The sequence below is a fragment of the Oratosquilla oratoria genome, chromosome 25, assembly GCF_046742065.1.
Source record: "Oratosquilla oratoria isolate Oo_2021 chromosome 25, ASM4674206v1, whole genome shotgun sequence".
NCBI lineage: Eukaryota > Metazoa > Arthropoda > Malacostraca > Stomatopoda > Squillidae > Oratosquilla > Oratosquilla oratoria.
Window position 1 is genome coordinate 32,033,568 of NC_134801.1, and position 27,991 is coordinate 32,061,558.

General features: G+C 41.2%; 1 protein-coding gene across 2 annotated transcripts; it reads left to right on the forward strand.

Annotated features, from left to right (window-relative positions):
• Positions 1–455: 455 nt before the first annotated feature.
• Positions 456–27,566, forward strand: LOC143038894 (ubiquitin-associated domain-containing protein 1-like). Of its 2 annotated transcripts, none has more exons than XM_076208603.1 (8): positions 456–687; positions 3,226–3,448; positions 3,942–4,102; positions 4,921–5,135; positions 6,490–6,670; positions 16,430–16,528; positions 17,246–17,378; positions 26,147–27,566. In XM_076208603.1, exons 1-8 carry the CDS (start codon positions 559–561, stop codon positions 27,025–27,027), a joined length of 2,022 nt encoding a protein of 673 aa, XP_076064718.1. In that variant the 5' UTR covers positions 456–558; the 3' UTR covers positions 27,028–27,566. The 2 variants fall into 2 exon arrangements, with proteins under 2 accessions (XP_076064718.1, XP_076064719.1); XM_076208604.1 differs by having other exon boundaries at positions 4,924–5,135.
• Positions 27,567–27,991: the final 425 nt, after the last annotated feature.

Consider the following 27,991-nt stretch of genomic DNA (forward strand, 5'->3'; position numbering starts at 1 on the left):
TTTAGTATTACGAACTTTATTTCCCTGTGGTTTCAGCATATGTATACATGTATATATATATATATATATACACATATATATATATATATATATATATATATATATATGTATATATATATATATACATATATATATATATATACATACATACATACATACATACATACATACATACATACATACATACATACATACATACATATAATGTATTGTTATGATTCTTTTTTGCGAAAAGGTTTGCTAGAAAAGAATTCTATTACTGTGGACATACCCATTTTCTATGTTGAAAATACACTCCGATTATATTCACAAGTGAATCAGGTTTGATATAGTTGCTATTAATTTCATGATTACAATAATTTTTTACACTTAATCAACTTATCTGATTAAATTACAATTATCTGAATATTCATTTACCCAATAGTTTAAAAGAAAATTAATCACAAATACGTAATTCTAAATAGCGTGTTCGGACACGTACAAGTATGTTTTGGGCCTGGTAGTAGTGGATACTCATTTCTCACTAATCGCCGTTATGGTGGAAACTTGTAAGGATTCATGCTGAGCTGGTTAAAAAGGAGGGCCAGAGTCACCATTAACTCGCGTTACGTCAACATCCTGCGTCGAAATATACCGTATGAAATGTTCGTCTCAGAGCAAAGTCTGTTTAACCAGCAGACTGTTAAGGTAAGGAGTGGTGCAATGTCTGCATATTACTCTAGAAAATGTATTGCTTTGATATATTACCTTTCCCCCCATGTATATAACATGTTACTAGTAACAAAGGTCTGGAAGACCCAGACAAGTAATAGTTTTGTTCAAGGTCATTGACTAGCAGAGGGAAATTATGTATGAGAAAAGAAACTGGTGGAGAAACCAGATACGTTAAACGTTTTTACTTGCTGGGTGTCATTTATTTCCTGTTGTTCATGCGCACCCAATAATATGAGTTACATGATATGGCATGAAACTTGTACACACTATGATTGAGATTGACAGTACTAGTATCCTGATTATCAAATAAAACTCCAAATATTAGTAGTATATAAAAGTATATTTGACACTTCAGCAGCATAGGTAGTGTTTGGTAGATTATTTGCATATGTCATGAAGGCAGGGAAATGCCATACATTATGATTATTAGAGCTAGTAATTAATGAAATTGTTTTTGACAAATTTCTAAAAAAGTTCTGGTAGGGATGCTGGGCTCCTTGGCCACTGTGTGCAGTCATGTACTAAGATGTAGTCAGTAGTCTAATAATCAGCTTAAGCCTTAACCATCATACCATGGATTGGCACTAGCACTGAAATGTAACACATATTCTGCTGTGATTACTATTACTGGGTTATTGGATGCATAGTTATATGCAGTCAATACTTATGGGGTTTTAGTAACCCCATACATACTTTAGGGATTAAATATAATATACTCCTGTTAATCGGAAGACTGCGGGTTTCACATTTGCTTAGTTGTGGGTTTGAATCCTGTTTTTCTCTCTGATACCCAGCAATAACTATTACCTGCCCCATCCATTTAAGTGCATAAGGCAAAGGTGACTGCTTCAGTTGTAGTTACACTTTTTCTGGTTTAGACTCCATACCTTCTTTATACCATAAACTTGTATAGTTCTGGTATTTTTCTGTTCAGAGAGAACTCATAGTGGAATGTTGAGTTATGTTTGAATTTCATTATTCTTTATTTTGGAATTTTTTTTCTTTCTTCTGTACTACTCCTGTGTATTGCTACATTGCTTCTGACCCAGAGCAGTGGGCAGGATGCAAGGACCCATCACCCACAATGAGCTAAGATGAGAGAAAAAGGTAGTGGATGGGAGTGAAATTGGTGGGAGTGGATGTTTGCCTTTTGACTTGACTACCTCCTAGGGGTAAAAAACCCTTGGCATAAAGATAGACCACTCCTGCAACACCCCACATAAAAAAATGGTGAAATAGGGCAGAATGAGAGGACTGGGTGTCCCAGTTTTTTGCATTTATCTTCTCCAAACAGTCAAGGCTTGCCTCAACTCAGCTTTGGCTGGCTACCTTCCTTATAAGAAGGAAGAAGCCTATTGGTGTTTAGATGAATAGATTATTACAATATATGAACATCCAAATGTTACTATTGCATGTAGGTTTTGTTCTGTTATTGGTTAGCACAAGTAACAAATGTTATACGGGGGTTGATACCTAGGTTTTCATGTTTACATGAATTTAATATGCTGTGCCTTAGTTTTGTATTATTACTTTACTGCTTCTATCAACACCATCACTGCTATGACTACTAGTACTATTACATTACTATTATTATTATTACTAGTACTATTACTACTACCACTATTATTACTATTACTGTTATTACTATTACTACTACTATTACTATTACCACTATTACTATTACTACTACCACTGTAACTACTACTACTGTTACTGCTACTATTACTGTTACTGCTACTATTACTGCTACTACTACTACTACTACTACGACTACTACTACTGCTGCAGCAACTACTGTAACTACTACTGCAGCAACTACTGTTATTTCTGCTATTGCTGTTACTAATACCACTCTTACTACTGCTGCTACTCTTACTACTGCGATTATTACTACTGCTGCTACTGTTATTACTACTACTGCTACTATTATTACTACTACTGCTATTATTACTACTACTGCTGCTACTATTAATACTACAACTATTACTACTCTTACTGCTACTATTACTACCACTACTGTGCTACAACTGCTAATACTACTATCATTTCTATTACCTTGTACTTTTCCACCCTGGAGTTCTAATCAGTATGGCTAAAGCTAGCAACCTTCTTCCATTATATTATTTTAATGATACCAATGATGGGTAGGTACCCATCTTTAGTGATCTTGTGAGAGTGACGTTACAGAGAATCATCTCCTGTCAACACCCTTACCTCCATCAGAAGGTTCAGAGGGCCTGGCAGTCTCCAAAGCAGGCTGAAGACCACTCTTGATATTAATTCTTTTGCATCTCTCTATTTTCCTCCTCCTCCTCCTTCCAACTGATCCTTGAATGTGATATAACTGACATGCTTGCAAAAGTTATTATTTTGGGTTTTTTTTTTTTTTTTTTTTTTTTTTTTTTTTCTCTCCATTCTATAGTGAATACAAGTAATGTCGAAATAGTTTGTATCCTTAAAACTTATAAGCTTTCTAAATGGCAATGATTTACCTTAGTTTGTATTTTCCAGCTGGTTGTTTTGAACAATGAAGGCAGAGACTATTCCATTGATGCTCCATCAGACATGAATATAGAGCGTGTCAAGAATATGGCTGTAGGACACTTTTTCACTCCATTGGAGGCAGCGGGCAGCGAGAAAGGAGATGGTCTCCAGTATCGCTTGGTACTCGTACGAGAAGCGAGACCTTTGACAGATAATGCCACCATCTTTTTTGAACAGCTTTTGGATAATGGTAAGTGAACAAATTGCTCTTTCATTTGTATTAATGTATAATTGCATGTGATTTTTTGTATTTATCTATTTAATTAATTATCCATTTGTTTCCTTGTTACCTTTGTTTCCTTCTCATCTTATTCCCTTGTGGATGAAGGGTCATCCCTGTCTCCTGCCCACTACCCAAGTCAGAAGCAATGTAGCAAGACACAGCACATCCACTGCTAGGCCACTTCACTTGAATGGCACCCCCCCCCCTCATCCTCTCTGTCCCCTCATGCAGAAAATGGAGAAGACTGGAAGAAATCCCTTCAGGCTACCTCAAAGTATTGTCCATACACAGCCATTCTCCATTCACCCCTATCCCCTGTCTTCTCCCTTCCTTTCCAATGGACAGTAATATGAGTTGGTTAAATTAGCGGATACTGATTTAGTTCACACACTCCATTTACTACAAACATTTTGTTTTATCTCATCTACTAAGGACAATTGTTAACTTTATTTTGAATCAGATGAACTGTTGTTAGTACCACGTCGGGCACCCCCTACGCCAGATACCAATGGTCAGAGAGATATGGGGCCACCAACTTTGCAACAGATCAAGGAAGCTACTGCTAACTTGCCTGCACGCAACCATGACAGAGTTATAAATTCAACTACTCAGTCTCCAGATGTAAGTATTATGTGGAATATATTAATCCACTTGTTTAAGCTGTGGTGTTTTTGACCCATGCACTGTGGTCGGGTACTGGACAACCAGTCATTCCCAAGATGCCTGAACAGGAGGGGTAGTTGAACAAGTTTTAGTTGTTTTTTTTATATAGATGTATGCTTTGATTGGGCCACAGCCCTTGTAAAGATGTGAGGGCCTTTAGTATGTATAAATTTGGTGCTAAGGAGCTAAACTTGAAAGGAAATGGATGACAGATGGGAGTGGGATGAGTGGGTTGGGGTGGATGCCTTGGCTGGCTACCTCCCTAAAAAAGGGGATGAAGCCTATAGGTATATACAGTAGATAGAAATTTGGGGCTTTGCTAAGAAGGTATTGTTTGCAACTAACCTCACACTTTCCTCTCACACTTACCTTGCATTTTCTCATACTTCCCTCGCACTTTCCTTGCAGTTCCCTCTCACACTTTCCTATCACACATGTCTCTTACTTCCCTTTCTCTTCTTTCCTTTCTCTTCTTTCCTTTACTTTTCCCCATTTCCTTTCTTTCAGACACATCTCGCCCTTCATTCACATCTTTCTTTTTCCCATACACACTTTATTGTCTTAAGTTCACACTGTCCCTTCCCCTTCCCCCTCACACCATCTCTTACCCCTCCCTTGTACACATTCACCCTTCCCTTACATTTCCTTCACTCTTACCCTTCCTCTCACATTCTACTCCATATTTCCTCAACTTTTCCCCCACATACCACAAACCCCCACCATTGTGTTCACTTTCATGTGAATGAAAACTTCATTGGTCCGATTTCCTCCTGCAGCAGAACCACACTGAATTTCGTCGTATTCTAATCACTATGATTGAAGCATCTGTGCGCCTCATCAGTGCAGACCCGGACTCTGAGGAAGTTTTTAAGCAGATCTTTGAGAAACTGGAGCGCCGGCACAGACCCAAAGTAGACAAGAACTCTCTGCGCAAACTTACAGAAATGGGCTTCCCGGAAGCAAAGGCCACCAAGGCTCTGCAGCTGAAAAGGTATGTAAATCAATGTATGTGTTGTCAAAATGGGTAGTTGCTGAGATGCATTCACCCATCATAGGGGATCAACAAGTTGTTTCCACACAGTTTTATCAATTTGTGGAAGAGACCAGTCATGGGTACCTGCATGTGGTGGGCCTACAAGATGGAGAGTGAAGTTGTCCATTTTCAAAACCTGTCAACCCTCTCTCCTCCATCAGGAGGTGCAGCCCTGAGGGGCTGGTTCTCAGTCCCTGGACTGGGCCCAAAATATCTCTCAACTTCAGCTGTATTTCTCATGCTATTTCACACATGAGCTGACAATCAGCAACTGCTCCTCTTGTCTTACCACCCACAGCCAGTGACATAGAGACAGTCACACACTAAGACAATCATAAAAAAAAAAAAAAAAGGGTGAGAGCAGAAGGGTACCAAGGTATTCAACACACAAAAGTATTTTTTAGTGCTCCAGTAGGAATTTTATTTATAAAATTAAATCAAGAACAATTGAAAAAAATATATATCCATGAATTTATGGAGTATTTCTAGATGTTAAAGAACTACCTGTACAACACAGGTAGGAGTGGGTGGAGAGAGACTGAATAGATGAAAGGATGCAGCCTGAAGGGATGTTTTCATCTCCATAATTTATTTATTTATTCTTTTTTTTTTATTATTATCATTTTTTTATGATTGGATGAAATGGGTGGGAATGTTTTTGTGCCTTGTCCTTTTTGGCTACCCCCCTGGTAAGGGGGAAAAAAGCCTTGGTATATGTATGTATGATTGGATTGAATTGAGGGGTGTGTGAGAACACACCTGCTGTAAAAGTGATGTGCCGTGATCCATTGCACTCGCCCAGAACTGTATGGTGAAGGATAAGGATTACTCATCATCCACAAGGTACTGAAATGGGAGGGAACATTAAATGGGGTTTAATGAATATGAAGTGAATGTACTTTGAATTATGGGGACTCTAGTATTTATATAATGTTTATTTATTTTATTTATTCAATTGGAAATAAGCTCCACTGCAAGGACTGGAACCTTTGCCTTAGCAACTGCTTATTATGAAGCAAAGGCAATAGCTTTGAGCCAGCCAGACTGTACAAAAGGAATGACCTGGACTACGACCTGGTAGTTCTCTGATGGCATTAGGCTAGCTCAGCCTTTATTCTAATTTCACTGAGCTAGCTTAGTGCTGTTGAGAAACTACCATGTTGTTCCTTTTGTATAGTCTGGCTGACTCAAAGCTGTCGTCTTTGTATCATAATAAGCAGTCGCTAAGGCAAAGGTTCCAGTCCTTGCAATGGAGCTTATTTCCATTTGTCACAATGACACACACAATTTATTCAGTTATTTATTTTTTCAGGAACAATGCTCAAGAAGCAATTGCCTGGTTGATTGAGCAAGTTGGGACGGAAGACTCAACTGAGATGGAGTCGACAAATGTCAATGCTGATGTGGCGATGGATGACACAGATCTGTCAACAACCGATCCAGTTGAAAAAATTCTCAGGGCACTGAAGCAGTACAGAAAACCCTGGTTTCAGGTAACTGAAGTTGATCTCTGGTCTTTATTGAACAAAAGCCAACAGACCCAAAGACTTGAGCCCAAGTGATCCCTCTTGGTTGGTACATACATATGTGGTGATTGGTTTGACGACACCACCAACACCATCACCACTGGTTGCTACTAGAGGTTGATACTAGACAGTGATACTAGTTTTCGTCATCGCATCGTGCGCTGGGCATGACGCATCGCACGCTGGGCCCTTCTCGAGCCATATGCTGTTCTGCTGAAGTTGCAATTCTGAAATGGGCACGTGATGGGATGTTTACGAAAAAGGCATGTGTTCCCATTGGTCATTTGTGGTATACAGAGAGAATCTTAACCAATCAAAATAAGTTGTAGGAGGAGCCTATATCATTCCGAGGTTTTCTTATAGCAAGCAATAGTTTAAATTTCAGTCTTCAGTCTTCTCTCTTAAGAAATTAACTCAGTGTCAAGTTCAGTCTTATCTGGAATTTCAATTTATTCATATTAACGTTATACAGTCTATTCGTGACTCGAGTAGTGTATCATGAACCTTGAAGCATCTTCGCAAACCAGAGAAAGGTCTGTACCAATTAAAACATAGTCCAGCCTCCAACACCCGCACACTCGTACACATCACAGTTATCTATTTTGAATATAAATTAATATCACATAATAATAAAAGTCACATACTTAGGAAACATTAGTCTCATTCACCACCAAATGTGAAGTGATAATTTCTTGTACATACGTTTGTTCGTGTTCCTTGTAATTCTAGTTATCTTTGCCACAGCTACCACTTACATTTACTTATACTTATTTATATTTATTCGTAAACAAGGAGCACGACATTGGTGGCGCCGCGGTGGGATTAAAGTTCCCTATTAACGATTAAGTTTCCTGTTTACACTAACGATCAAGTTCCCTGTATACAATAACGATTAAGTTTCTTATATATACAAATGATTAAGTTCCCTGTATACATTAACGATTAAGTTCCCTATATACATTAACCACAAATACATTGCTAAACAATACACTCGGGAGAGGAGGACATTGTTTATGAGCATGTATGAAATATTTATGAACATATATGAGATATTTGTGAAATATATGATATATGCATATATATATATTTAAAAAGTGTGATTAGTGATATGAAGAAGGCATACTACCCTAAAAAACAGGGTGTCCAACAAATTTGACGTAAGAATTTTTGGCGATTCCTTCAAGGTTTCGAAAATTATAAACGGGCAACATTGAATGAAACCTATAAAGATATTAATTTTATAAACGGGCAATAAAGAGTGAAACCATATCTGTTACAAACGGGTAACATTGAATAAATCCTACGAGGATATCTTATATACGGGCAACATTGAATGAAATCTACGAGGATATCTTATATAAACGGGCAACATTGAAATATATGAGGATATCTATACCCTTACGTTTTTAAGCGGCAATATCAGAATAAGTCTACGAAAAATATCGAAACAAACCGAAAGAATTTGCGGGCAGAATTAAGAAACCAGTGAGGATGTCGATTCCCTCTCTATTGAATGTATGCGGGAAATTGAATGATTTATTGAATGTATCAGCGAGCTACTGAATGTATTTTAGCGGGCTAATAAATGTATTAGTGAGCTATGAATGTATTAGCGAGCAAAACACATAAACCATTGAGGCTAAGGTTCAATGGCAATTAAACGAGATTTATGAAATCACGGAGGAAGTCGGTTCCCTCTCGGTTGAAAAGTACAAAGAGGAAGAAAATTTCCTTGGTTTGAAAAAACATGTGTCGCGATCTAAAATTGCAAAAAGAATCAGAAACTATTTTGGAAACTTATTTTTGTGAACCGATGTCTCAGGTTATACCTTTCCCTAGGAAAAAAGGAGGTACGAAAAGTGCGGTCATGTCCAGGTTATACCTTTACCTAGGAAAAAAGGAACTACAAAAAATCTATGTTGCAGGTTGTACCTTTACCTAGGAAAAAAGGAGATACGAAAAAACGATGTTTCAGGTTATACCTTTACCTAGGAAAAAAGGAGATACGAAAAAATTATGTTTTAGGTTATACCTTTACCTAGGAAAAAAGGAACTACGAAAAATTAAAAGTCCCGCTAGAAATGAATTTTAAAAAGGATATATGCGGTATACAGAGAGAATCTTAGCCAATCAAAATAAGTTGTAGGAGGAGCCTATATCATTCCGAGGTTTTCTTATAGCAAGCAATAGTTTAGATTTCAGTCTTCAGTCTTCTCTCTTAAGAAATTAACCCATTGTCAAGTTCAGTCTTATCTGGAACATCAATTTATTCATATTAACGTTAAACAGTCTATTTGTGACTCAAGTAGTGTATCATGAACCTTGAAGCATCTTCGCAAACCAGAGGAAGGTCTGTACCAATTAAAACATAGTCCAGCCTCCAACACCCGCACACTCGTACACATCACAGTTACCTATTTTGAATATAAATTAATATCACATAATAATAAAAGTCACATACTTAGGAAACATTAGTCTCATTCACCACCAAATGTGAAGTGATAATTTCTTGTACATACGTTTGTTCGTGTTCCTTGTTATTCTAGTTATCTTTGCCACAGCTACCACTTACATTTACTTATACTTATTTATATTTATTCGTAAACAAGGAGCACGACACATATACCAAAGCCTTTTCCCCCATATAAGGGAGGTAGCCAAAGAAACAGGCATAAAAGCCACTCCCACCCATTCCATCCCTAACATGCTCCACTCCCCCCTCCCCCACCCTCTTCCCTCCCTCTTATCTTGGCACCTCCTGGATGACGGGAAATCCCTGGATCCTGCCCACTGCCCTGGGTCAGAAGCATTGTTGCAAGACACAGCACATCCACATCAAGGTCGCTTCATTAAATTGGCAACCCCTCCATCCCCATATGCAGAAAAGGAGAAGATGGGGAGAAATCCCTTCTGGTTGCATCAATCTATTTCTCACACATACTCCCTCACCCCCATCTCCCACCCACTCCCACTCATGCATCACAGCATCATCCTTACACAACCATTCTCCATTCACCCCTATCTTCTGTCCTCTCCCATCCTTTCTCAACAGACAGTCCCCTCTTTCCCAATGTCCCTTTACCCCATCCATCCATCTCATCCTTGGCTGCCCCCTCATGTTCACTCCTACCTACGTCATCCACACCTCTTTTACTAATGTTTCTTCACTCATTCTTTCCATAAGTCCAAACCAGACTAATACTCTTTCATCAACCCTACCTCCCAACTCCCTTTCCACCCCCCCGTTCTCCTCACCTCCTTACCTCCTCATTTCTCATTCTATCCAGCCTAGTAACCCCTATCATACTTTTCAAGCACCACATCTCTTCCTCTCTTATGTTCCATGCTTCTGCCCCATACAGTGTTGTCAGCACAATCACTTCTTTATACAATCTCCTCTTAACCTCTTCACTCCGGGGCACATCGCATGTCTGGCAGCATTAGCTGCCCGACGTGAGATGTTGCGTCATAATAATCGCATTATAAAAAATAAAGTCAGTGCTCAATCGTTCGTTCTCTTACACCCGTGAATTTTGATAACCATAGAAAATATGATGAAGCCAGTTTAGAGAGAATGGAGGTTACATAGGTACGACTACAATAAATATAATCAAGACGCCGACGTCGGCATCATCGTGTACCCACTTGCTCCTCATGATGCCTACGTAGGCATCACCGTATGGAAGTGGTTAACATAAATTATTAAATGTCTAATTCTCATTACACTTTTTAATTCACCAAGGTATTTACTCACTTCTCTCAATCTACATTCTACCTCTACCTCTGCTCCTCCCTTTCCTGCCACATTTGCACCCAAGTACCTAAAACTATCCACTTCCTCCAGTCTCTCTCCCTTAATACTCACTTCCAGTCTGCTGCCACTTTCTCCCCTTGTACATCCCATCACCTTAATTTTACCCACATTTATCTTCAGCTTCCTTCTTTCACACACCTTCCCAAACTCCGTCACTAACTTCCTCAATCCCTCCTCTGATCCTGCTACAAGTGCAGTGTCATCAGCAAACAACAACTGGGTTATCTCCCACTTTTCTCCATTTTCTTGAACCATCTCCAATCCCTGACCCAGTACCCTTGCATTTACCTCTCACAGCACCCCATCCATGTATAAATTGAACAGCCACTCTCACTCCATTTCTAATCCTAACACAAGCTCTACTGCTTTCATAAAAACTCTTGACTGCTAATGAAAGCTTTCCTCCTCAAACCATTCACTCTCCATTTCTAATCCTACCACAAGCTCTACTACTCTCATAAAAACTCTTGACTGCTTTTAAAAGCTTTCCTCCTATCCCATATATCTGCAGTACCTCCCACATTACCTTCCTGTCTATCCTGTCGTAAGCCTTTTCCAAATCCATAAAAGCCCCAAAAAACATCCTTACCTTTTCCTATAGCTTTCTCACATATCTGTCTTACCACAAAATTCTGATCTACACAACCCCTACCTGTCCTAAATCCACACTGTTCCTCACCAATTACTCCTGTTCCTCACCAATTACTCCTGTTCCTCTCCTAATCCTCTCAATCAAGACCCTTCCTTAAGCCTTCCCTACTACACTCAACAAGCTGATCCCTCTGAAACTACTACACTCACACTTGACCCCTTTCCCTTGTAAAGTGGAACGATACAGGCACTCCTCCAGTCCTCCAGCACTCAACCCTCTCTCCAACAAACATTAAATAACCTCGCCAGCCAGTCCACCATAACTGTGCCTCCTTTCTTAAGACATTCTGCATGGCATCCATCCAACCCAGATGCCTTACCTGCTCTCATCATCTTAACAGCTGCTTTCACTTCATTCTTCCTTATTTCTCCTCCGTTTTTCTCATTCATCACTCATTTTCTTAGCACTTCCCACTGCAACTACCTTACCCTCTCTATCTTCTTTCACATTTAGCATATACATACATACATATACCAAGGCTTTTTCCCCCTTACAAGGGAGGTAGCCAAAAAGAATAGGCATAAAAACCATTCCCACCCATTCCATCCCTAAATACACTCCACACTCCTCCACCCTCCCTCTCATCTTGGCACCTCCTGGATGATGGGTCATCCCTGCACCTTGTCCACTGCCCTGGGTCAGAAGCAGTGTTGCAAGACACAGTACATTCACAGCAAGGCCGCTTCATTAAGTCGGCGACCCCCCCGTCTCTGTCCCCCCATGCAGAAAAGGAGAAGACGGGGAGAAATCCCTTCAGGCTGCGTCAAATTATGCTCACACATACCACGTTAACACCCATCCCCACACCCATTCCACCTCATGCATCACAACATCATCCATCTACAACCATTCTCCATTCACCCGTCTTCTGTCCTCTCCCATCCTTCCTCAACAGATATTCACCTCTTCCCCAAAGCCCCCTTCACCCCATCCATCCATCTCATCCTAGGATGCCCCCTCATGTTCACTCCCTCCACATCTGCCTTCCATACCTCTTTCACTACTCTTTCTTCACTCATTCTTTCCATGTGTCCAAACCATCCTAATACTCTTTCATCAACCCTATCTCCCAACCCCCTTTCCACCCCCGTTCTCCTCCTCACCTCCTCATTTCTCACTCTATCCAGCCTAGTAACCCCTGTCATACCTCTCAGACACCTCATCTCAAACACATTCAAACTCCTCTCTTCCTCTCTTATGTTCTATGTTTCTGCCCCATACAGTGCTGTTGGCACAATCACTCCTTCATACAGTCTCCTCTTAGCATCCATTCCCAAATGTCTATTCCTCATTACACTTTTTAATCCACCAAGGCATTTACTTGCTTCTCTCAATCTACATTCACCTCCACCTCCACTCCACCCTTTCCTGCCACATTTGCACCCAAGTAACTAAAACTATCCACTTCCAGTTGCTCTCCATTAACCTCTTCAGTACGGGCCTTAAATCTCGCGGGCAGCAGCCGATGCCAGCCGTACGACGTGTCGTAATAATACTCGCATCATAAAATATAGTCACCGCTTATATCGATCGTTCTCTCTTTCACCCGTGAATTTTGATAACCATAGAAAATGTGATTACAGACAGTTTAGAGAGTATGTCATTACGGAGGGGCAACTACAATAAATATAATCAAGACGCCGATATGGCAGCCTCGTGTATCCACTTGCTCCTCATGACACCTAAGTATGTGGCACCGTATGGAAGGGGTTAATGCTCATTTCCAGTCTGTTACCACTTTCACCCCTTGTACATCTTATCACCTTACTTTTACCCACATTTATCTTCAACTTTCTTCTTTCACACATTCTCCCAAACTCTGTCACCAACTTCCTCAATCCCTCCTCTGATCCTGGTACAAGTGCAGTGTTGTCCGTGAACAATAGCTGGCTCACCTCCCACTTTTCTCCATTTTCTTTAAACATCTCCAATCCCTGTCCCACCACCCTTGCATTTACCTCTTGCAACACCCCATCCATGTATAAATTGAACAGCCAGGGTGACACAACATTCCTGATGAAGTCCCGCCTTTACCTTGAACCACTCACTCTCTCCATTTCTAATCCTGACACATGCTCTACTACTCTTGTAAAAACTCTTGACAGCTCCTAGAAGCTTTCCTCCTATCCCATATATCTGCATAACCTCCCACAGTGCCTTCCTATCTACCCTGTCATAAGCCTTTTCCAGATCCATAAAAGCCCCCAAAAAATCCTTACCTTTTTCTATAACTTTCTCACATATCAGTCTAACCACAAAAATCTGATCTACACAACCTCTACCTGTCCTAAATCCACACTTTTCTTCACCAATTACTCCCTCTGTTCCTCTCCCAGTCCTCTCAATCAAGATTTTCCCATAAGCCTTCCCAACTACACTTAACAAGCTATTCCCTCTGAAACTACTACACTCACACTTGTCCCCCTTTCCCTTGTAAAGTGGAACTATACAGGCACTCCTCCAGTCCTCCGACACTCTACCCTCTCTCCAGCAAACATTAAATAACCTCACCAGCCAGTCCACCATCACTGTACCTCCTTTTTTTAGACATTCTGCATGACATCCATCCAGACCAGGTGCCTTACCTGCTCTCATCATCTTAACAACTGCCTTCACTTCATCCTTCCTTATTTCTCCTCCATTTTCCTCACTCATCAGGGTCATTTTCTTAGCACTTTCCACTGCAACTATCTTTCCCTCCCTATCCTCCTTCACATTTAGCAACTCCCTAAAATACTCTGCCCATCTTCCCCTTACTGCCTTCTCTTCCATTATTATATCTCCATCTGCACCTTTTACCTTTTCTTCTCTACTTGATTCACCTCCTCTTCCTTTCTTAATTTCTTTCCAAAACATCTTTTTATTACTTTCAAAATTTTCTGTCATACTCTTACCCCATTTCACATCTGCTCTCCTCTTTGCCTCCTTTACCTTGTGCTTTACTTCTCTTTTCTTTTCTTTGTACCTCTTATATGACTCCCTCGTCCTGTTTTGTATCCAATCTGTGAAAACTCGCTTCTTCTCTTCTACAACCTTCTTTGTTTCCTCATCCTACCATTCACTACCCTTCCTTCTATTTCCTCCCATCCTTCTTGATCCACACACCATCTTTGCACACTTTGTGACTCCCTCCTTGAACCATCCCCATTCCTCCTCCACTCCTAGATCTACTTTATCCTTCACTCTCTCCTACTCCTCTCTCAGCTTCTTCTTGTACTCCTCCTTTCCATTTAAAGAGTTCACCCTAAGCACCTCCCTTCCTTTTGTCCTTTTCCTCCTCCATCTGTCCTCCATTCTCAACTTACCTTCCACCAAAAAATGATCTGGTATTTCCCCACTCTCTCCTCTTAGCACATGTACATCCTTAACTTTTCCTATTATACTCCTATCTACCACTACATAGTCCATTAATGCAGTGGTTCTCAAACTATGGGTCGCGAGATCAATTTTGATGGGTCGCAGGGACACGGAAAATTCTCACTTTTTCAGAGTATTTCAAATATTTGACTAATTAACTTAGTTTTCTGAAGGAAATGCATTGCCATGGATTCTGTTAATTTAGTTTTGTGAAAGGAAAGCTGTACATATTATTATTTTTTCCAAAGTAAAGGGTATATATCACTGTCCATTTTGTTTCTCTTTACTTTATTCTGGGTCGCGAAGGACTGAAATCTTCCAAATAGGGTCGCTTACGAAAAAGTTTGAGAACCACTGCATTAATGCTCTATCTACCACCCCTCCATCCACCACCCTCTCCCATGTGTACTTATGCTTGACTTTCTTCCTAAACACTGTATTTGCCATCATCAACTCTCTTTTTAGACACATCTCCACCATCAACTCTCCACTACGATGTACGGACCTCTGGGTTATGGGCCCAGCACTTCTAAGCTACCAGAAGAGGCTGGATGACCGCGTTGTGAACAGCTGCCCAGGATGTAACACTTCACCCCATACCATACAACACATAATGGAAGACTGCATTATACACAATCATGCACGCAAACAACACAACATACGCTCTATAAAGGATTTGTGGGAAAACCCAGTTTCGGCTATGGCATTCCTTGGGGAGACGGGACTGCTCGGACAGACAGTCAAGGGAACGACAACAACAACAACAACAACAACAACAACAACAACTCTCCACTACGATTCTTTCCTGGAACTCCACATTTCCCAACCACTCCGTCAATTGGTTCATTTCCTACCCTAGCATGAAGGTCTCCCAGTACTACTACATTGACGTTCCTCCCTAATCCCTCTATGCACTCATTTAAATCTATCCAAAAAGCCTCCCTTTCTTCTGCACTCTTCTCACTACCAGGCTCATATGCACTTACAAAAACCCACATCTCCTTTCCCAGTTTCACCTTCATCCACATTATCCTTGAGGAAACCTCCTTCCACTCCACTACACATTTACCTATCTCTTCACTTACTAGTATAGCCACCCCTTCTCTCCCTTGCCCTCTCTTCACTCCTGATAACCTCCCAATTACACTCCCAAACTCACACTTGCCCTTCCCTCTCAACTTAGTTTCACTCAAAGCCAACACACCCATCATTCTTCTTACAAACATACTACCTATCTCTTCCCTTTTACTCTCATCTGTACCACATCCACACACAATAAAAGACCCAAACCTTAGGGTGCTGGTTGGAAAACTCCTAGACCCTCTTATGCCTTTACTTTTTTTAGGAATGTCCCCTGTGGGGCTAGAGGGAGAAGGATGCCTGGTCCCAATCCCTGTCCCGTTTTTCTTGCCTCTTATGATCCAAGTGGAAATACTTGGTGGCAGTATTCTTTTTTCCCACCACAGGGTAGGCGAAACAAGGAAATGAAATTCAGAGAAATGGTACAGGACAGCAACAAGGGGTTGGGGGACAGCATAATGGAGGGACAGTAGCAGTAATAAAAGTTTCATCATTTCTCTGTGAGCAGAGTCTTCCTCTATCACAGACAAAATGATGTGTGGCTCTGGTCTGTAGGGGGCGCCCTATATAGACCCTAAAGTATCAACTGCATGCTACTTTGCCATAACAACATGCAGCCAATACCCCAGACGGGGTATTGGCAACTCCCTAAAATACTCTGCCCACCTTCCTCTCACTGCCTTTTCTTCAATTATCATCTCTCCATATGCACCTTTTACCTTTTCTTCTCTATATACAGTATATATATACATAGACCAGTTTTTAACAGTTGACTCATACAAAGCATTCTTGTTACCAGTACTAAAGCTTTTTTTTTTTCCAGCCAAATGCACAAGCACTAGAGAATTTGCGTCAGATGGGCTTTTGTGAAGACGAGAGCATTGAAGCACTACGAATAACAAGTAATGACTGTAAAGCAGCTGTAAGTATTGTTTAAAAATTATGTGCATACATACATCCAAAACACCTTTTCCCCTTATAAGGGAAGTAGCAGTCAAAGCAGAACCCCACCCTACACCCATCCATAACCGATTTGTTGTTCCTTTACATTTTAGTACCTTATAGATAGAGGGTCTATTCTTTCCCTGACCACACAGTTTGGGTCAAAGGTAAGAGGTTATCACAGAAGCTCCAATAAGCAAAACTTCCAATCAGAAAAAGATTTGTTCACAAATGGAGTTTACTGTGCCAAATACATACATGCATACATATACCAAAACCTTTGGTATATGTATGTGTGTATGTATGTACTTGGCAGAGTAAATTCCATTTGTGGACAAATCTTTTCCTGATTGTAATGAATAAGTTCAAGGGGATAGCTTAAAGGATGTATAACATTAATGTCAATGGTAATCTTGCCATTACAAGTAGAGATTTTATTCCAATATAAACAAATGGTGTCTGGTTCTAGTCCATCGGGGCATCCCAAAAACAGCCCCAAAGTACTGACTGCATGTCATTATATAATGTAATTATCCCTTGGATGGATAATCACATAATGGGAGAGGTTACTGTTTCATATAGTTAATTGATTTAAGGAAAGAAATTGTACAATTTTAACTGACAGCTTACTACAAAATGATGGTGTCCAAATCTTTATACTAACACTTTTTTTCTCTCTCTCTCTCTCTCCAAATAGTGTGAATACCTGGTGAGCAAACTCAACCATTCAGATATTGACCAGGGATTAGAAAGAGACTCTCCAATCATTACAGCCATCCTTGCCTCACCAGTGATACAACTGGCCCTGCCCAAGCCAAAGACTCTAATGGGTAAGTTATTAACACTAAATTTTTGCTTCTACAACTTGGTATCCTTACCTTACATTGTGTTACCTTAAGGAGACCTCTTCAAATGCACCTCAGCTACAGGAACTGCTGCTGCTTTCTCCCTGTCCATGTTGCCTCCAGGGAAGTGGTATACAATGTACCAAGCTGTTGTGGGGCCATGTGTTATTATAAGATGGTATGAGAGCTATGTCTTCAATTTCTTGTAGGAAGGCATCCAGCTGTCTTTTGAATGCTTCCACGCTGCAGGATATGGTGTTCTTCAGGTAGTTGGGGAGGCTGTTGAAGAGATTAGGGGCAGCTCTGGTGAAGGAGTTTGCTTGGAGAAGTATGGTTCTCCTTGTGCTGCTGATTCCTTCAAGATAGCAAGATCTCTCTTGTATTTTCTTGGCTGAGTGTCACTCCAGTGTTGGAGACATGACTCTCCAGCATTGTCTAAGTGTAAATGATCAGGTACCCTATGCACCTTTGGAGTGAATAGAGTTTGAGGTGCTTGAGTCTGTCCCAGTATTTCATGCCTTTTGCACACTGAATCTTGCTGGTGAAGGTTCTTTAGACGCACTCAAATTTCTCAATCTCCCCTATACTGTTTGGGTTCCACAGTTGGTACTAGTATTCAAGTTTAGGTAGTACCAGGGTATTCCACAGTGTGATCATGCAATCTTCATCTCTTGATGTAAATGTTATGAGGATCCAACTTGATAATTTTTTGGCAGTCAACAGAGAAACAGACATTTGGGAATGGATGCAAAGAGGAGATTGTATGAAGGAGTGATTGTGCTGACAGCACTGTATGGGGCAGAAACTTGGAAGATAAGAGAGGATGAGTTTGAATCTATTTGAAATGAGGTGCCTGAGAAGTATGATAGGGGTTACTAGGCTGGATAGAGTGAGAAATGAAGAGGTGAGGAGAATGGGGGAGGAAAGAGAGGTGGGAGATAGGGTTGGTGAAAGAGTATTGCGATGGTTTGGACTACATAGAAAGAATGAGTGAAGAAAGATTAGTAAAAGAGGTGTGGAAGGCAGAGGTAGAAGGAGTGAACATGAGGGGGTGACCAAGGATGAGATGGATGGATGGGGTAAAAGGGGCATTGGGAAAGAGGGGAATGTCTGTTGAGGAAGGATGGGAGAAGACAGAAGATAGGGGTGAATGGAGAATAGTTGTGTATGGATGATGCTGTGATGCAAGAAAGGGAGTGGGTGGGGATTGGGGCTGAGGGAGTATGTGTGAAAAAATTATTTGATGCAGCCTGGAGGGATTTCTCCCTGTATTCTTTTTCTGCATGAGGGGACGGAGAGGGGGTCACTGATTAAATAAATTGGCCTTGCTGTGGATATGCTGTGTCACATAATGTGACACTGCTTCTGACCCAGGGCAGTGGGCAAGATGCAGGGATGACCCATCATCCAGGAGGAGCCAAGATAAGAGGGAGGGAGGGGGGTGGATGGGAGTGGAGTATGTGGAGATGGAATGGGTGGGAGTGGATTTTATACTTTTGTTTTTTGGCTACCTCCTTTATAAGGGGAAAAAAGCCTTTGGTATATGTATGTATGTCAACAATATTGTCAATGTGTGGTAAACTTGCCATCTTAACTCAACATTACTACCAGATCTCTAACATTTGCCTTGTTCATGATCACTCCATGAGCTGTGGTATAGGGTCGGATGTTATTTGTGAGGTCTTTGCCACATTTCATCAGTTCGAATTTGGTTTTGTTGAATTTCATGTTGTCAACAGCCCAGATGTTCATGTTTTTAAGGTCCTTCTGGAGGAAGTTGGTATCTTTGATCCCCCTTATTTCTTTGGTGGCTCTGGTGTCATCTGTGAATGAGGATATGTTGGAGTGTTTAACTGTACTTTATTGTCAAGACAACAGGCTTTTTCCACCTTACAAGGGATGTAGCCAAAAAACAAAGACATAAAAACTACTCCCACTTACTCCAGTCCCATCCACCCCCATCTTCCCTCTTGTCTCCTGGATGAATGGGTCAACCATGCATCTTGCCTACTGCCCTGGGTCAGAAGCAGTGTTGCAAGACACAGCACATCCGTGGCAAGACCGCTTCATTAAATTGGCAACCCCCCCTCTCAGTCCTCTTATGCAGAAGTGGAGATGGGGAGAAATCGCTTTGGGCTGCATCAATTTATTTTTCACACACACTTTCTCACCCCTCTTCTCCCACCCACTCCCTCTCATGCATCACAGCATATCAATACACAACCATTCTCCATCCCTATCTTCTGTCCTCTTCCGTCCTTCTGCAACAGACATTCCCCTCTTTCCCAATGCCCCTTTTACCCCATCCGTCCTTCTCATCTCAACAACTGGCTTATCTCCCACTTTTCTCCATTTTCCCTAACCATTTCCAATCCCCAACCCACTACCCTTGCATTTACCTCTCACACTACTCCATCCATGTATAAATTGAACAACCAAGGTAACATAACACATCCTTGACAAAGTCCCGCCTTTATCTCAAACTACTCATTCTCTCCATTTCTGATTCTAACACAAGCTCTACTATTGTAAAAACTCTTGACTGCTCTTAAAGGCTTTCCTCCTATCCCATAATCTGCAATACCTCCCACAGTGCTTTCCTGTCTACCCTGTCATAAGCCTTTTCCAAATCCATAAAGGCCAAAAAACATCCTTACCTTTTCCTAAAGCTTTCTCACATATCTGTCTTACCACAAAAATCTTATCCATGCAACCCCTACCTGTCCTAAATCCACACTGTTCCTGACCAGTTACTCCCTCTGTTCCTCTCAATCAAAACCCTCCCATAAGCCTTCCCAACTACACCTAACAAACTGATCCCTCTGAAACTAGTACACTCACACTTGTCTCCTTTTCCCTTGTAAAGTGGAACTATACATGCACCCCTCCAGTCCTCCGGCACTACCCTTTCTTAAATAAACATTAAATAACCTCACTAGCCAGTCCATCACTGTACATCCTTTTTCTTAGATATTCTGCATGACACCCATCCAACCCGGGTGCCTTACTTGCTCTCATGGGTATCGGTGCCACCTGCGTAGAGCCGGTGGCCAGGGGTAGTTGCTGCCATTTGGCCCCCAACTCTTGGGGTTGGGGGGTGGTCCCACGACGTAGACACTGCAGCTCCAGGACACACTCAACACATGGTTCATCACAAACAGACTCAAAATAGCTCCAACCAAATCTACAACAACACTTCTCACCAACTGGACAAAAGAACACAAATACATACCTCATCTCTACATCAACAACACTCTAATACCACACACAAACACACCGAAAATTCTTGGTGTAACATACAATACATCCATGTCTTTCAAACAACACATCACAAATATAAAAAACAAATGCACACCCAGACTTAACGCACTTAAGTCAATCACTGGAACAACATTTGGACAAAACAAAGAAACTAATATAACAATATACAAACAATGCATACGCTGTGTTGAATTATGCGAGTCCTGCATGGGCTCCTAATCTCAGTGAGACACACCACAACACCCTTCAAATCATACAAAACAAAGCCCTAAAAACAATTACAGGTTGCACAAATACAACACCTACAGACCATTTACACCATGAAACAAAAGTCCTCAAAGTCAAGGACCACCTCGACATGAGAGGCACACAAACACTTGCCGAAGCCACCACAAACACATTACACCTGCAACACTACATAGCAGAACACCCACAAACACCAAGAAACATTAAAACAACACCCAAAGACCTTTATCATGCACAGATACTCTCTTCTCTTCCTCCACAACCACCAAATACCAGCCTCCGGAAACATATTCATAATCATATCACTCACCGCTCCATTAACACACTGAAAGACAACACACTGCTGCATGCCAGACCCCCTGATATCCACCCTTCTGAATCCTCTCTCCCACGAAAGGACAGAGTCCACTTGGCCAGACTGCGGTGCGGTCACCACCCAGCACTTCTAAGCTACCAGAAGAGGCTGGATGAACAGCTGCCCAGGATGTAACACTTCACCCCATACCATACAACACATAATGGAAGACTGCATTATACACAATCATGCATGCAAACAACACAACATACACTCTATAAAGGATTTGTGGGAAAACCCAGTTTCGGCTATGGCATTCCTTGGGGAGACGGGACTGCTCGGACAGACAGTCTAGGGAACGACAACAACAACAACAACTTGCTCTCATCATCTTAACAACTGCCTTCACCTCATCATACCTTATTTCTCCTCCATTTTCCTCACTCATCACTGTCATTTTCTTAAGTGCTTCCCACTGAAACTACCTTTCTTTCCCTATCCCCACATTTAGCAACTCCCTAAAATATTCTGCCCATCTTCCTCTTACTGCCTTCTCTTCCATTATTATCTCCATCTGCACCTCATACCTTTTCTTCTCTACTTGATTTGCCTCCTCTTATTCTTTTCAATTTTTTTTTTCATCACTTGCAAAATTTTCTGTCACACTCTTATCACATTTCACATCTACTCTCCTCTTTGCCTCCTTTATCTTATGCTTTACTTCTCTTTTCTTTGTACCTCTCATATGATTGTCTTGTCCTATTTGGTAACCAATCTGTGAAAGCTCGTTTCTTCTCTATTACAATCTTTTTGCTTCCTTATACCACCACTCGCTACCCTTCCTTCTATTTCCTCCCATCCTCCAAGTTCCACACCATCTTTTCACACCTTGTGACTCCCTCCTTAAACCATCCCCACTCCTCCACTCCTAGCTCTACTCTATCCTTCACTCCTCTCTCAGCTTCTTCTTGTACTCCTTTTCTTTCTCATTTAAGCAGTTCACTTTAAGCACCTTCCTACCTTCTGTCCTTTTCCTCTTTCTTCATCTATCCTCCACTCTCAACTTTCAACCAAAAAATTATCTGATATTCCCCCACTCTCTCCCCTTAGAACATGTACATCCTTAACTCTTCATACTATACTCTTGGTTACCACTGTATAGTCCATTAATGCTTTATCTACCACCCTTCCATCCACCACCCTCTCCCATGTGTACTTATTTTTGACTTTCTTCTTAACCACTTCACTATGAGACTTAAATCTCGCGGGCAGCAGCCAATGCCAGCCGTACGACGTGTCGTAATAATACTCCCATCATAAAATATAGTCACCGCTTATATCGATCGTTCTCTCTTTCACCCGCAAATTTTGAAAACCACAGAGAATGGGATTCAGGGCACATTTGGGAGAATGTAAAAACAGAGGGGTGACTACAATAAATATAATCAAGACGCCGATATGGCAGCATCGCGAATCCACTTGCTCCTCATGACGCCTACGTGTGCGGCACCGTATAGAAGGGGTTAAACACTGTATTTGCTATCATGAACTCTAGACAAATCTATGATTTTTTCCTGGAACTCCACACTTACCAACCACTCCATTTATTGGTTCATTTCCTACCTTAGCATTTAGGTCTCCCAATATCACTACGACATTTCTCCCTAATCCCTCTATGCACCCATTTAAATCTAGCCAAAATGACTCCCATTCCTCTACACTCTTCTCACTACCAAACACATATGCATTTAGAAAAACCCACCTCTCCTTTCCCAATTTCACCTTTATCCACATTAACCTTGAAGAAACTTCCTTACACTCCACTGCACGCTTAACTATCTCTCTACTTACTAGTATAGCCACCCCTTCTCTCCCTTGTCCTCTCTTCACTCCTGAGATCCTCCCAACTACACTCCCAAACTCAAACTTACCCCTCCCTTTCAACTTAGTTTCACTCAAAGCCAACACATCCATCTTTCTTCTCACAAACATATTGCCTATATCTTCCCTTTTACTCTCATCTATACCACATCCATGCACATTAAAAGACCCAAAACTTAGGGTACTGGTTGGAAAACTCCTCCCATACCCTCTTATGCCTTTACATTTCTGAGGGACTACAAGGAGAAGGATGCCTAGTCCTATCCCCATCCCATTTTTGTTGCCTTGGTGGCAGTATTCTTTTCCCCCACCACAGGGTTTGGTGAAATGCGAAAATGAATATTCAGAGAAATGGTACAAGACAGTAACAAGAGTGGGGGGACAGCATAATTGAGGGACAGTTGCAGTATAATAAAGTATTATCATTTCTCTGTGAATAGAGATTTCCTCTACTACAGACAAAATGATGTGTGGCTCTGGTCTAAATGGTTCCCCCATGTAGACCCTAAAGTATCAGTTGCATGCTACTTAGCAGCTTTTGACCCCACAAAATCATGCATCCAATACCCCAGATGGGGTATAGTATGTGAGTAAAAACTGTAGAGTCTCTAAAGCCATTTAACCCCTTCCATACGGTGCCGCACACGTAGGCGTCATGGACTTAGATCTCGGTGGCAGCAGCCAATGCCAGCCGTACGACGTGTCGTAATAATACTCGCATCATAAAATATAGTCACCGCTTATATCGATCGTTCTCTCTTCACCCGTGAATTTTGATAACCATAGAAAATGCGATTACAAAAGAATTAGAAAGAATGTCATTATGGAGGGGCGACTACAATAAATATAATCAAGACGCCGATATGGCAGCCTCGCGAATACACTCGCTCCTCATGACGCCTACGTGTGCGGCACCGTATGGAAGGGGTTAATTGATGCTTGTCACTTTGTATGCCTCATAACACTGGGGCTCACCCAGACAGGTTCTCTCACAATGGGCCATGATATCAGGGAGATTAAAGTTGGGAAGAGAAGGATAAGGAGGAGGAGGCTTGGATGAGAGAGGATTAGGGAGGAGGAGGCTTGGATGAGAGAGGATTAGGGAGGAGGAGGCTTGGATGAGAGAGGATTAGAGAGGAGGAGGCTTGGGAGATATGGCAGGGCCTTGGTTATCCATAACCATTTACTTGTCAGGTGAGGTAGGTCTGGGAAGGGGGATAAGTTGGTTTATGACCCTCAAACACTGGTAACCTTGTTCATCTTTTAAACAAGCTTGAGACCATAGGACTAACCTGAACTTTTCAATTTTTACTTTTCAAAATTGTTTTCCTTTTGTAGCCTTTGTTGGCACAGCTAGATATTGTATCTGTGAATGATGCATAGATGATTCACTCACAAGTCACTCAGTTACCTATCCCCTCTTTTGGCACTCCTGCATTGAAAACCCCCAAAAATATGGGAGCCACATGCACACACATCTGCACACACTGCATAATCTGTACTATATACATACATATACCAAGGGCTTATCCCCCTTACAAGGGAGGGAGTCAAAACAAAACAAAGTAAGGTGATGAGATGTTCAAGGGGTGAAAGTGGCAGCAGACTGGAAGTGAGCATTAAGGGAGAGCGACTGGAGGAAGTGGATAGTTTTTGATACTTGGGTGTAAATGTGGCAGGAAAAGGTGGAGTGAAGGTGGAGGTAGAATGTAGATTGAGAGAAGCGAGTAAATGCCTTGGTGGATTAAAAAGTGTAATGAGGAATAGACATTTGGGAATGGATGCTAAGAGGAGACTGTATGAAGGAGTGATTGTGCCAACAGCACTGTATGGGGGCAGAAACACGGAACATAAGAGAGGAAGAGAGGAGTTTGATTGTATTTTAGATGAGGTGTCTGAGAAGTATGATGGGGGTTACTAGGCTAGATAGAGTGAGAAATGAGGAGGTGGGGAGGAGAACAGGGGTGGAAAGGGAGTTGGGAGATAGGGTTGATGAAAGAGTATTAGGATGGTTTGGACACATGGAAAGAATGAGTGAAGAAAGACTAGTAAAAGAGGTATGGAAGGCAGATGTGCGGGGAGTGAACATGAGGGGATGTCCTTGGATGAGGTGGATGGATGGGGTGAAGGGGGCTTTGGGGAAGAGGGGAATGTCTGTTGAGGAAGGACGGGGGAGGACATAAGACGTGTGAATGGAGAATGGTTGATGTTGTGATGCATGAGGTGGAATGGGCAGGGGGATGGGGGTGAGGTAGTATGTGTGAACAAAATTTGATGCAGCCCGAAGGGATTTCTCCCCGTCTTCTCCTTTTATGCATGGGGGGGTCGCCAATTTAATGAAGTGGCCTTGCTGTGGATGTGCTGTGTCTTGCGACACTGCTTCTGACCCAGGGCAGTGGACAAGGTGCAGGGATGACCTGTCATCCAGGAGGTGCTAAGATAAGAGGGAGGGTGGAGGGGTGTGGAGTGTATTCAGGGATGGAATGGGTGGAAATGATTTTATGCCTTTTTCTTTTTGGCTACCTCCCTTGTAAGGTGGGAAAAGCCTTGGTATATGTATGTATGTATGTATGTATATACATACATATACAGACAGTTGAAAACAAAGCCTGGAAAATTATGGACTGTTCCAAAACTGATAAGCCACCTCCATTGAGAAAGGTTCTCTCCAAAGAACAATATGTACCTATGAATAGAGATTTTTCTCTACCGTAGATGAATATGTGGCTCATCAATGGTATAAAAAATTCTCAATAATAATTTGCAGGATAATTGCTGTTGCTGATCCATGTTAAACAAAATTATGCAGTTTGATTACTGGTGGTACTGTGCGCCAATCATTGGAGAATTATGCAAATATTCATAATTATTTAAAACTTGTTCATATGTAGGTATTTCTTTGTTAGAAGAAATTGCAGAATATTTATTATTGAGAAATTGTTAACTAAATATCTTGTTCCATGCATTTTGATCATTCGTGCAAGAATTGTTATTCAGCCTGTGACTAAATTGAATGTTTTCACTTTATTGCTAACATATTGAATTTAATGATTAATTATCTTTCTACCAGCACTGATGGCCCTGCATGAGAACCCAAGCAATGCCAACATGTGGTTGAGTGATCCAGACACTCATCCTGTGGTGAGTCAAGTTCTTCGGATTTATCATGCAGAGAAGCATTCTTTACATCACATCCCTCCATCAGGGGCTCCTCGTCATCAATCTCGTCAGCAACAACCTCCAGTACAAGGAGGGCCCGTTTCTGGTGGGGGTAGCTTAGGAAATATACCCGCCAGGGTGAGTGTGAGTGTACGAAGAAGAGATGGTCCTGATATTCACCCTCAGGTACATAGTCAGACACATCCACATGCTCACATCCATCCACATCACCATTCAAACCCAACTATTCACTTGGAGCCCAGCCATCCACAGCCTCACCCGCACTCTTATTCCTTAAGTAATTCCTCAGTCACCTCTTCTCCAGGATCCCAAAGGGCATTCATCAATAATCCCTATGTATCAACCGATGGGTCACACTCAAATGTATCTTCCACGAATAATTCACCTTCTACAAGGATCCGTGTACCTCTGACAACATCGAATCCATCTTTATCAGCTCTGAGTGGTTCCTCAGTCTCAAGCTTAAGGGCAAACAGTGCCTCACCAGACCCCCACACTAGGAGTAATGGATCGGATGAACTCACATCTGAATTAGCAACTCCAGTTCGTGGGGGTAGTTATGGAAGCTGTAATGAAGAGGTGCCACCACAACAACGGGAATATAATTATGAAGTTATACCATCATCTGTCCAGAACATGGTGCCACTGTTGAGCTTAAATGTTGGGGCTGGAAGAAATAATACAGAGTCATATGCTAGTCATGTTTCATCTCAGTCTGAAATGGATGTTGATGAAGAAAATCCCAGTTGGGGTGATATGGAGACACAGTGAGGATTTATGAACATAAGTGAATAAAGTGTTTTTTGATGAATATATTGATCTTCTAATGTATAATTATTATTTCAAAAATGTATTCATACTGTAGCTCCAGATGTTGCAAAGAAGAAAGGGATTGGAATGTGTGAACCACCAAGACACTTAAATACTGGTTTCTTTTAACTCCAAAGGGTGGCTCAACCCAAGAGAGTATGCTGTAAGTAGGATTTTTTTCCCCCTCCCAAATAATTAGATTTATGAAGGGTCACATATCAAGTGATAATGTGCACATGATACTTTTACATAAGCTGTGTGATTGGGCTGTTGTAAAGCTTTTTTGAACAACTGTGAAACCAGACTTGGAGGAGGAATAGAGATCTATTTCAGCTGGACTTCACATTGAAGAAATATAAAAGATTGAAACCTTAAAGCTCTTCCACTTTCTTCATTCTTCCACATAATAAAATTAACTTTAGTATATGCCTTCAAAAGGTGGTGTTATGGAACAGAACTGCCTTAGTAAAAAAGAAAAAAAGAAAAAAAAAGAAAAAAAACACAAAAGAAGAAAAAATGGACACACTCCAGCGTAATCAGCAAAGGAAGAAGAAATGGTTATTTCCACTGGAAACAGCTGCCTATATTTCTGAAAAATAAGTTTGCAGCAGCACTGCATATAATTTATTTTTTATTTTTTTATTTGACAATAATATGACTACTTTTAATTAATCAAATACTGCAAGCCAGTTGTTTTCTTGTTTGGATTTCTATTGCTGTATCATGAGCAGAAATTAAATATCCTTAAAACTTGGAGGTTAGAAGTAGGTTCTCCCTATAATGGATTGTTTTCTTTTTGACTGGTGGTTCCATATGTTTAATAAGTGTTCAAATGAGAAAGTCAACATTTTGCAACTGTGCCTTACAAATAATGGAAAAAGAAAAGATGGTCTGGTCTTAACCCAAGCACAACCATGGTCACTAC

What these genes read in the sequence shown, in the direction of transcription:
- LOC143038894 (XM_076208603.1), top strand. Translation starts at nt 559, where the DNA reads ATGCTGAGCTGGTTAAAAAGGAGGGCCAGAGTCACCATTAACTCGCGT. An exon ending in AAGGCTCTGCAGCTGAAAAG is followed by an intron (nt 5,136 to 6,489) that starts GTATGTAAATCA and finishes TTATTTTTTCAG; the next exon opens with GAACAATGCTCAAGAAGCAA. An exon ending in CAAGCCAAAGACTCTAATGG is followed by an intron (nt 17,379 to 26,146) that starts GTAAGTTATTAA and finishes TCTTTCTACCAG; the next exon opens with CACTGATGGCCCTGCATGAG.